At 49.0% G+C, this 11,761-nt stretch overlaps 1 protein-coding gene across 1 annotated transcript in view; it reads left to right on the top strand.

Moving 5' to 3' along the window:
* The first annotated feature begins 1,048 nt into the window (after window positions 1-1,048).
* Window positions 1,049-11,761, top strand: part of ITGB5 (integrin subunit beta 5) — a 59,397-nt gene continuing 48,684 nt past the window's right edge. Inside the window, exons 1-2 of the mRNA XM_066190287.1 lie at window positions 1,049-1,322; window positions 5,341-5,426. Of these exons, the coding sequence (XP_066046384.1) occupies window positions 1,217-1,322; window positions 5,341-5,426 (192 nt within the window). The 5' untranslated portion in view covers window positions 1,049-1,216. The remainder of the gene's footprint in view (window positions 1,323-5,340; window positions 5,427-11,761) is intronic.

Here is an 11,761-nt window from a genome sequence, read left to right as displayed (position 1 = left end):
TGGCAGAGGTTTTGATGCGGCATTTAGTGATATTTTTGCACTGGCTGCAAGCAGTATGGTTATGATGCTCCTACAGCCATGCCAGGACTAAGTTTAATTTAGCAGCACCGAAACAGTTAGAATGTTACAACTTTTGTAGGTGTGTATTTCCTAAAACAGCAAATAGTCACTTTAAATCCAAACCTGGTTTCTCCAGGGGTATGAAGGGGTAGAAGAAATCAGCAAGGTTTGTGAAAGCAACGTTGGAAAGGAATCCAGGTAAGGCGACATTTTGGCAGGTGGAATTACAGTTAATCACTTCTGTCTGAGAACAGCAACACAACATATGCGTTTTAAGCAGAATCTGATGGTGAGATCTAGTAGACATGAGGATGTCATGCAGGTCTGCAGGTCATGGGTAAGTTACCTGTTACTATAAACTGCTTTTAAAATCAATGATCAGCTTTAGGGATGATCTATGATTTATTTTAAAAGCAGAAGAATGAGGAAAACTCTCCAGCAACCCAAACACGATTATAAATCCGATGCTTCCTTTCGATCTGAAGTGTTGATGTCCCAGGCGGTGGGGGCGTGGACCGTGCCAAAAAGCCGCCAGACAGCGAGTGCAGCGCTGCCCGGGCTCAATGAGCCCTTCAGCAAATAGACGCGGTCTGTTTGCACAGAGAAAATCCCTGAAGCAGGAAAAATGCCACGTAAGAGCAGGCACTGACCCGCGGGGAATGAGTGCAAGCCCTGCTGCGAGCGAGGGCGCGCATTCCTCCTGTGCCTGCGGGTACATCTGTGTGCGTGCCTGTGTCCGTGCGACTGCCCACGTCCTGCGTGTCCGGCTGTGGCTGTCCCTGCGGGGACATGTGCATCTGCAGAGGCAGCCTGTCCGCGACCGTGTCCGTGTCCCGCGTCCGTGGGCCCGGCCGTGCCCGCGGGTCCCGCTCCGCTCCCGCGGCGGACGCGGCTACGCCTCCCTGCACGGGGCGGGGAGGCGGCAGCGCACCCTCGGGAGCGGGACAGACACACGCACAGACCCACGGACACACGGAGAGGCGCACGGACGGGGGGACCCGCACGCCGCCCCGTCCCGTCCTGCCGCCCCCGGGCAGCTCCGCGGCGCCGCCCCCGCCTCCTCCTCCCGCCGCCGCCGCCGCCGCCGCGGCCGCACAAAAGGCGGCGGGGAGGGCCCGGCCGGGAAGGGCAGCCCGGCCGCCCCGGCCGCCGCACCATGCCCCGCCGAGGGGGGCTGCCGGCCCCCGCCGCCGCCCGCCGGCCCCCCCCGCTCCTCCTCCTCCGCCTCCTCCTCCTGGCCGCCCCGCTGCAGCCCGGCAGAGGTAAGGGCCGCTCCGCTCCCGCCGTCCCGGGCCCTGCGAACGCCGCTCCGGAAGGCGGCTTGTCCCCCAGACCCGCCTCGGGACTCTCTGTTACCGTCTGCGTTCTCTCCTCCTCTCGCCCCCCTTCGCGGTGCCTCCTCCCGGCGCCCGCTTTGCCGTGCCCCGCAGCCGGCGGTACGCGGGTCCCCGCTGTCCCCGCTGTCCCCGCTGTCCCCGTGCCCGGGGGTGGCCGCTGCCGGGTTCTCCGCGCATCCCCGGCACGGCGCTGCGCCCCGGCCCCCGCCCGCCGTGCCCCCGGTTGCTCCGGCAGCGCTGCGGGGCTGCGTCCGCGGGGTGTTACACCTTCGCCTTGAAAAGCACGGAACTGCTATTTATGTGCCTCGCTCTATATATACATATTCCTAATGGAAGCGGCTGCAGCCACTTCTGTTCAGGGATAAGCACTTCCCCGGGATGTTTGCCTGGGCGCTGTGTGTTAATCGATGGGATGAGGAGTAGCAGCAGAAAGCCACACACAGGCTGCCGGTGACCGGTCTCCACGCTCGCACCTTGTCGCGTTCCTCGCTTGCACCTTTTACTGTCCCCCCTCGTCTGCGTGGCACCCAGAGAGAGAGAGGTCCTTGTCCCCCGGGGGGATGCTCCTGGTTTCCACACACACGTGAACTGCAGAGCAGTTTGTAACTCTGCTCCAGCAGTACTGGAAATAGGGTTTTCCTCTTCTCTGAGCGCTTGGGGAGACTTTTTTTATAAGAAGGAAACCCACAAAATGCCTAAGTCCACCATTCCAGTACTTGCACTCAGTGCTTGATATTTTAATGAGTAATCTCAAGAAGAGGCTCATCTCGCAGAGTGCTGTGGCACATAACTCAGAAGAGGTTTTCTTAACTAATTTTTTTGTGTGTGTGTGTCTGATCCCTGAATTGATGGTTCAGTATTGCAGCAGACATCTCGGGGACAAGTCTCTTAGATTGGTTATTGCAAGCACAAATGAAATGCTCTTTTTTCATGCTTAGCTGCACAAAGTGCATCACTTTTTTTTTTTACTTTTTTTTTTTCTTTTTTTATTTTTCCCCTCTGTCTTCCCTAAGCAAGCCAGTACATTCACGTCTATTTGAGGAGCTGCCTAAACTAGGATTTCTTGCAGAACAGGTTTAAAATGAGGTCTGATTGCCTGGAGCATCTTTATGAGTAAATTTGCTGAGTACCTTTCATCAGAGTTTCCTATCTTGCTCTCCATCTGTAGTTTGATATAATAAAATCTCTGCTGTCTAGTGGGATACACTGTCTTCTGCTTTTTTGGGCTTTCCTGCAGCTCAGTCCAAGGGAAGGATGTCATTTGGAGATGTTCTTCGTGCTTGTTGGGCACTACTGTGCAAAAATAAATAAGAGTTCAGGGCTTAGGACTCAGTGGCATCAGTATGAAGGACTGTATGTGGGCTGTGCAGCTCAGCAATCCATGGGGGTGGATTATTTACCTCCAGAGTAATCCCGGCTAAATCCTGGATGGAATTTCCCCCATTATAAGAAGTTTAGCTGATTTTTCAGGAGTGGTTTCATTAAATGTATCACACTCCAAAGAGCAGACTGAGTTCCTTGCAGTCTCACTGGGTGACTTGCCCCAGCATATGCAAGGACCTGGACTGGCATGAGCATCATCAGGTCCTTGCTCTGCCTGATTCAGGAAAGACTGCACTGAATCAAGCGCAGCAAGGATTTGCATCTGGAAAAATCCTGTGTGTTTCTACCCCAACTTAAAAAGCTCGGGTTTCAGTCTAAAATTGGAGGGCTTCACAAAGCTCTGTTTTCACAACAATGCTGGAAATGGTTTAGTGTTGCTGCAGAGTGGAAAGAAAAGCATGCTTGGAAACTTCAAAAGCTGCCACCGTGAGGAATGTCACCCCATGGCTGGCCACAGGAGTGTGGGCTGCTTTGGTCATGGCACGCAGGGGAAGGAGGAGACCTTGGTTTTCATTCAGCTATTACTGTGACTAAGTAAACCCTCAAAAATCCAGCAGTCTGGAAGTAAATATTTCCATGCAGATGGGCAAGTGAAGCTTGGGAGAGCCAGGCCTGGGTAGCCAGGGTATGAATGCAAGTATTTGCTACGTAAAGCCCATTATTTTTCTGGGTTACCCTGTGCACAGCTGCCAGAGCAGCAGCTCTCAAGGAGAGGCTTTGGGCCACGTTGTAGGATTTGCAAATACAAGTGTTAATTGCTAAATTGTTAATTGTCTAAATTTTACCTCAGTTGAACAAGTTACATTTTGCTTTATACTACCTATTTATGTTTTGAGCTCTTGCAATGTCCAAGAGCTGGAATATAACTTCTGAATGCTAACAAGGAATGAAATGCCTGGGGATGTGGTAAGAGCCAGAAGGAAAAAAAAAACCCACACTCTTAAGAAGGCTCTTGTTTGGTATGAATGAGCCCAGGGAGCCTGTCTGAATGAGAGCCATAGAGAGAGTGCAGGGCTTGGCTCTCTGGGGTTAGAGTTAACCACCTTGTGGGCAGCAGAGGTGCAGGGCTCTGGCATGGTCAAGCCTCTGCAATGACTGAAAATGACTGACAGGACCTACTTATCCTCTTTTTGTTTTTAGTCCAGGGCACGCTAGGTTTTCCTGCAGCTGTCCAGCTTGATTCACTGCTTCCTGTGCTCACAGCTCAGCCCCTTATGGGAGCAACCCAGGCAGCCACAGCTCTCCATTTCTTGGTGCAATATTCACATGGGATACAGCAAAAATCCTTCTTCCAAAGCTCTCGTGGCAGAAAGTTCTTGGGTCAGGAGAAAACTTCATGGGACTCTTCAGCAGCTATTGGCAAATCTGTGGAATCTGCAGATCACACCCAGTAGCAGCGTGGTGCACTGGTATCTGCAGATGCAACTGGCTGAAAATAGAGGCCTGACAATGCTTTTATTGACATTTGGGTTGGAAAAAATAGCAGACTGGGAGTTCTAGCCTGAGGCGTTTCATTTGGAGTGTGCAGCCTCTGTGCTGAAACCTCAGTTGAAGATTTCTTTAATCATTTATTGACAGTGGAAGTTAATAGCTGCACCCGGGGGAGCTGGGCCATCAGTGGCATGGAAGGGCACATTCATAGCCACAGGCATGCTTGAACAAGCTGCTGCATTCAAAGCCCATACCATTGATGTCTACTTCGGCTTTACTTGTGTGGTTGCACTTCATTTTTAAAGCCCAAAGCGCAAATTGTGGATTTTGAGAGTGAAACCTGCTGGGGACCCCTTGTGCTGCCGCACACCAGCAATCCACGAGCAAAGAGCATCAGCCTGGCTGATGCCCCTGCTGGGATCACAGGCAGGGAGAGCCCTCGGTGTCTTCCACCCCTGCTGCCTTGGATGTGTCCCAGTGCAAACACACTGCCAGGCTTAACCTGGATATCCTGTGGAAATGTCTCGTGTAGTAAAATAAAAGCACTTTGCTGTAACATGAGTCCACTGTGAGAATCACCTGTGTGGAAAGGGGAGATGAGTACATTTCAAGAGTGCTTTAATATGAAAATTATAGGGAGAGGGCCCCCTTTATATTCAGTTAGAAAAAATGAGAAGATATGCCTGAAGATGTGACTTTAAAAGTCAGCACCTCAGGGGCTTTTTGACAGTCAGCTCTGTGTTTCAGACTGGTCAAACAGTTACTGCCTTCTGTCCACAGCAATGGGAGTATTTGATTAGGTGGATGAGTAGCTGGACTCTTTGATTAACCAGACACCATTGAAAAAGAGTAAAGAAAAATCACCATATTCAGTCATATTTTAGGCTTTCTCAGCCTCCCCAAACAGGTTTCTGTCCTTTTCATTTACCTTAGGGAAGGAAAAGAAAACAAGACCTCCTTGCATGTGAAGAGGGATTTACAGCTTCTACTGCCTTTTAGGCTCCCAGCAGATTATTTGCTCTTGTTTGAATTTACAGTGTGTTTAGCATTAAGAATTTCTCAGAACCCCCCTAAACACTGTTTTGGAGTGGAATAACCGTTCAGCCCATCCTGTTCTCTCTTGCTGAAGGTCTCAATCTGTGCACCAGTGGAAGCGCCACGTCCTGTGAAGAATGTCTCCTCATCCATCCCAAGTGTGCCTGGTGCTCCAAGGAGGTAGGTGGGCCCACCTCGTTTATCTTTCATGCTTTTTGTAGTGCTGGAAGGGAACTCTTTTCTCACCTTTACTGTTCCTCACTCATGCCATAAGGAGTGAGTGAGGGCAGAGGATGCTCCATGGCGAGTGTATTTTGGGTGTATGTGACTCCTCAGCTCTTTGACATCATAGGAAATAAGTCTTTGACCCCGCTGCCCCCCACACACCCTCAACAGAGCAGCACTGTTCCTTCAGTCCTTCTGTCCCTTCAATTACCTTCTTGTTTTCGGTGGATACTGGGTCCCTGCATGGGCTCTGTGTTGCAGGGAGCCTTCCTCCAAAGCTCTCCCTGAAAAGCCCCAAGCCCCTGGCTAGTGTCCTGCTACGTGTCCCTTGTCGCGTGGCCTGGCATGGGCTCTTTGTTTGTAACAAAGATAATTCCCCTTTCTGCATCTATTGTGTCATTTTGGTGGGGGGGTGACCCATGCTTCTGGCATTGGAGCCATGAGGTGCACAGAGTAACTGAGCACTTCAGGGGGAAAATACATCCCTGTGTTGATGCTGAAGCTGCTCACTCATAATTCAATTGTGCCTCCTTGTCTGTGAGGAATTGCAAATACCTCCCCCTGCTCCCTAGGGGCTGCTCATATGTTTATATATATATATATATATACACATATATATATATATATATACACATATATATTCCAATATGTCTTATCAAGTAGGTTTACAATTTCTAGAGAACAAGGTGTGTGAAAGACCTAATAATGTCTGATGCATAGAAAGCAATTGCCTGCTTAGTGCCTATCCTAGGTGTTCAGGAGAGAAGTATGGATGCTTTCAGATTCATGGAAAAATCTGAAAAACAGGCTGGCACAGCTGTTGTGTCAGGAACCAGTTTTGGAATGTGAGAACCCCAGAGCAGTGGATGATCTTGAGCCTCTCAATGGGCATGGCCAGTGGTGATGCTGTTCTGTTCCCTGCTGACCCTTATTCCTCCAGTGGGGCCATCCCTGTCCCTTTTTGAGCACTCACTTCACCTTCCAGCTGCAGCTGGTGTTGCTGAGCTGAGGATGCAGGCTCTGTCCCCTCTGCTGCTCCCATCCCTCCTCCTGCCAGGCCTGCCTGGGGCAGCTCCCAGCTCCAGGGCAGAGGATGGGGTTGGGGATGGAGATGGATGTGGGGTGAAGGTGGCTTCCAGTCCCTCTGCTTTGGCTGGGTCTTGGGGGGGTACCCCAGCCTTTGGCTCTCCAGGTCTGTTTCACTGGATTTTTCACTGGTAAGCACAGTTGCAGCTCTCCAGGGAAAACCTGGTGATGCTACAAACTCCACGCTGCCTGACAGTGTAATAGCTTTCATGGGTTGTTTTTTTCCAGCGAGGCAATTGGTGCGCAGAAGGGAAAGGGTAAAGCAATAGATCTTGCTTCTGAGACATCTTGTAAACAGCTGTAAGAGCTCCTCTTCCAGCCAGCTAATCTGTGGTGGTGAGATTGGATCCAGGAACGCTGGTTATTAAGCTATGGGTACCCAATAGCTTGTGCTTTTTTTGTTACTGTTTTTTCTTTTTTTACTTGGCATCAAAAGACAACTTTCTGCAGAATGCTGCTAGTGGAAATGTTTATCTGGTGGTCACTGTGACCACTAATTGTACTAATGGGACTTGCAGCCTGGCTCTTATCATGCAAACAGGATAGTTACCAAAGAAAAAGAAAATTCCTAACTGGAATGGTGGGGCCAAGGAGGAAGATGGGTGTTTACAGGGAAGTCCTGTAATACTTCCTGACCTTTAGCCTGCAGCAGCTGTTTAAAAATACACAGTTCAAGGTGTTTTGTTCCAAGAGCTACAGTGTTTAAAAGCTGCTGTTCCCATTACATGCTAAAACTTAGCAAGTTCTTATTCTAATTCTGTATTTTTTGTATTTTTTTTAGAATCTACTGTTTGAAACTAATTATTTCACTTTAGCTGACATCATCACGTGAGGTAATGGGATTCCAAAAGATACCTGGAGTTTTTCAACTTCAGAAAGTTTTAAAGTAATATTACAAACTATAATATCTTTCTTATTTTCATAGTCATTTCACCACCTCATTCCCCCTCCCTCTGCTGCAGCCTAGTCAGGTTTATTAAATAGCTCTTAATGTGTTTTCCTTAGCTTCTTCCATTGGCTGTGGTTTGCTATCTGTTTCCTGGGTGCATATATGCCAGTCAAATTTTATAGTTCTGCTGCTCTTTAAATATCAGGAGTAAGATATTGGAATGGGTTCCACAGATGGCAGCTGTGTTGTGGTAGGGCCTCAGTCAGCTGATTTGTGTGTACTTTGTGCTCCCTTTGCATTTATTTTACAGGTTTGGGAGCAAATTGGGCCAGCTTATATCGTCTTTGTAAGCAACAATTAATAATTTCATTATTATATATATATACACTATATGTATTTTATAATATATATAGTAGAAGTCTATCAGTACATGTAGTACAATTCTATATATAATGGATACAGTATGTTTAGAGATGTCTGTTAAATGGTTTTTATGTATTTATATATACACATTGTACAGTTTATATATAATTGCATTGTGTAGTTATATATATAATTGATCTTTCTGTATACATATACCTTCTTGTATTTAGTTTGGGGAAATATTTGGGGAATAATTTCACTCGGTGGTACCATCATACCTGTTTCTTTGGGAGCCCTATCCCAGTAGTTTCCCAGGAGGGATAAGGTCCCTTGAATTTACATTGCCTTGAATTATGAGGGTAAGGGGATGTGTACAGATAGATCTTACAGCAGAGCAGTCAAGGTGCTCTCACTTCGTGACTGCCACCTCCTAACCTGTTAGTACAGGATGCATCACGTCCCCTGGCTTGGTTGGACTTCTTTTCACTTCTGCTTGTGTTCAGCATCTCTGTTCACATCCAAAGGGTGATGATGGACGAGCTGATGATAGCAGTTTCTGGTGTGCAGCAGCCCTAGAGCCTCCAGGAGCTGCTGAGCTAACCACAAGTCTTTGGGCTCTTGGAAATTTGGGAGCAGATATCGATTCTGTTGGCTCGTGGAAGAATTCCTTGAAAGTGCAGGCCTCAGAAGTGGTGATTTCAGTGGCACTTAGAAGAGGAGGTGAGAATATGTGGCCTTAACCATCACCTGAGCATGCCTTGAAACAGGACTCTCTGAGGGAGAATGACTCTTGAGGTGATGGAGACTGCTGCAGCCTTTCTATCTGTGCTGGAATTGAGGAATCTGCAAGCTGGAAATGAGGAATTGCTGACATGGTGCTGGTAAAATATTCTAACTGGAAACTGCACACTGGTTTGTGGGGTTACTGCATCTCTGTGGCAGCCTGGTTTCCGTGTGTGGGACCAGAGGATGTTTGTTGAATTTTTTGCAGTGGCACCTGGTTGCCCAGGCTGAGCAGGACTTGTTGGGTTTGCTGGGGAGAACAGGCAGCTCTGGAAGTGGCTTCTGTGTTGCCCTCTGAGCTGCCGGGGCAGGTGTGATAGACAGGTGGGGGTTGTGATTGTGATAAACCTTCCTGGGGTGACTGCAGGGGGAAAAGCTCTTTAAAAGTGCATTTGGGAGTACCAGATTGGGGGGAATTTTCAGCATTACGTTTTCCTTTTTGCTGCTTTGGGGAGCAGTGTACCAGTGCACAGTGGCTCCTCTTGTTTGTTAGGTGTGTTTGTTGGGTGGATGATCTGTGCTCATCTGTCCATTACCCATGTGGATGCATTTATGTGTGTACATGGAAACCAGAGATACACATTAGTTAAACTGAAATGTCCTTTTGGAGTAAGTGAACTGAAATTTCCCCAGTGGCACCCTCTGTTTTCCAGCAGGTGCTTTTACCCCATCCTCTCCCATCTCAGAAGTGTAAGCCTAGAGAAAGAGGAAAGAAAATCAAGTATGTTTCTAAAGGGAACATGTCAAGGGCTTGGTGTGGTGGTTGATTTTTTTTTTTTTAATGGAGAAAGCAGGCATGTTTCAGACTGAATTAATGCAGAACTGGATTGATTAAAGCAAAACGTGATTGAGACCTTCAGCAAAAGAGAACAGGATGGGCTGAATGGTAGGGACATGCCTAGTCAGGAACTAGATATTAGATACAGTGAGTGCTATTCTCCATTTTTATAGCATGAACCAAGCAATTTGTCTTAAAACTGTCAAACTGATGAGCATGTAATTGTCACGCTGTTGTCTCCATTCATTCTGTCTGCTTGTGTGCATTGGCCTTTGTGAGCTCGTTGGCCCCGAGGCCGCAGCACGGCGTGCCCGGGGGCTGGAGCAGCCCGAGTTACCCACGGGGCCGGGGGGATCTTCCACCGTGCTCCTCTGCGGCACCAAGCGAACTTTGGGGTGGTTCCCCTTGTGAGGGGCATCTGCTGCTTTTCTTGCCCAAGCAGGCCTGCAGGCGGACTATTGGCAGATATGTGGGCACGCTGAATTGCTTGACTAGCCCCAGGGTGTCCTGTGCTTGGGGAAAATAGGGGTTTGAGCCAACGTGCTGTGTCTGAGCTGCTGTGGGGCTGCCTCTTGGTGTGGTTTCTCATGAGCTGTCTGGGCCTGTGCAATGCCCTCTATTCCCCAGGTCTGCTCATCATTTTTCCCTTTACTGAACCTCAGTGAGCCTTGATTTTCTCTGTCACAGAAAACCTTGCACTAGAGTTGGATGGTACTGGTAGCCCCAGTTTTGGCTTTGGGTTTTGACCTGTGGGTGCAGCTTGGGTGTTTGTTTGCAGGGTGCAGTGGTGATTGCTGGGAATTTCCCAAAGCCACTGTCACCCTCCCCGCTCAGTGTTACTCTGCCTGGGTAAGAAATCAAGACGAAGTAGGGGTCAGGCCTGCACCTCTGGGTGCTGAGCTGCACCACCCTCCCCTCGGACATCTGCACACCTGAGGGTGGGTATTTTCTTCCACCTCGGGTAATACGGCTTTTTGCAGAACAAGGAAATAGCTGGATTTGATTGGAGCTGCAGGTTAGCAATTGCTGCCCTTTGGCAAATCCTCTGGACCTTTTTAGAAGAAAATTTAGAAAAAATAGCGGGCTAAAGCAAGGGGGACATGGGGACTGGAGGAGCGCAAAGGCACTGCTGACCTATGAATTGTGTAGGGGCTTTCCTCTGACCTCCTGGACTTCCTTTGGAGTCTTTGGAGCAGACCCTGGGATGGCTTGGAAACACCTGCTAGAAGCTACAGTTATGTAAGCAGCCCTCAATATTGTCCTGTTTGGATGCTTCTCTCCAATGTTAATTACTCGAGAGTAACTAAAAGTTCCCCCAGCTGCACTCCTGGGCTGTTTGGAATGCTTTTTGCAACACTTTGAGTGTCCTTTCTAATAGGTGGCAGCAGAAAGGAGCTGGCAGAGGTGTTCACCTGCAGCTGTGGTCTGGGTATTGGGAGAGTAGGAGAGCATCTCCCCCTGGCTACCCTGCTGCTGGGTGCATAGGCTGAGGAGCACACCTGGACTCCACCAGCTTTTTGCTGATTTCAGCTAAAACCACATCCGAGAGAAACTTTTCTCCAAGGCTGCCTGAAATGTGCGGTTCTGAAAGGCTGGGCGTTGTTTTCAGTTTTGTGAGGGATTCTGATTTTTATTCTGTCAGGCTGGAGATGATTTAAATAGTCCCAGTCCTCCTTTTTTGGAAGATCATCTGTTTACACGACGCGTTCCAAGAAATTTGTGTTTGTATCCATCTGATGTGCCGTCGTGGTTTCTTGGCTGGACCCTGCTGCTGGATGCTGGAATGCAAATCTCTCATTTTTCAAATAGCATTGGGACCTTGTAGTGAGAAAAATGCAGCTGGAAGCCTCTGTCTTTGTCCCAGGGCCCTGTATCCAAGCTTGTCCTTGAGGGACCCCTGGAGATCACTTCATGAGGATCTGTCAGGAGCCTCTCCCTCCTTGAAGTCTCTCCTGTCCTCTGCCATGCTGGAGTTTCAGCAATAAGTGAGGTTTATTCAGCCCCACACTGGTTTTGGCTGAATAGCTGAAGGAGGGGCTGGCATGGCTGCAAGCATCTTCTCTGCATTATTTCATGTCGTATTAGTCCCTCAGCCCTGGAGCTGAAGAGGGGTGTCTCTATTGTTGTAGTGCAGAAATAAGTAGGAATCGACCGCTGAAAATCCAGTAAGTTTTGGGCATGTGACTTGTTCCCTTTGGCACTTTTGGGGAGAAAAAAAAAAGGCATTCTAACAAACAGGCTCTTTGCAAAAGGCTGCATTGTGTTCCCGGCTGTTCCTGAGTGCTGCCCTGCACAAGGCTGCTTTGTGCACCACGCATGGGGCTCGCAGCAAGGGCTGGAGCTCTGGGATGGGTGTTGGGAGACTCCTGGCCATCCTTTGGGAGTGGGCCA

The sequence above is a fragment of the Chamaea fasciata genome, unplaced genomic scaffold (genome assembly GCF_029207755.1).
Source record: "Chamaea fasciata isolate MVZ Bird 193981 ecotype frontalis unplaced genomic scaffold, bChaFas1.0.hap1 SCAF_8, whole genome shotgun sequence".
Taxonomy (NCBI): domain Eukaryota; kingdom Metazoa; phylum Chordata; class Aves; order Passeriformes; family Sylviidae; genus Chamaea; species Chamaea fasciata.
This window is presented reverse-complemented; position numbering and strand designations above follow the sequence as displayed.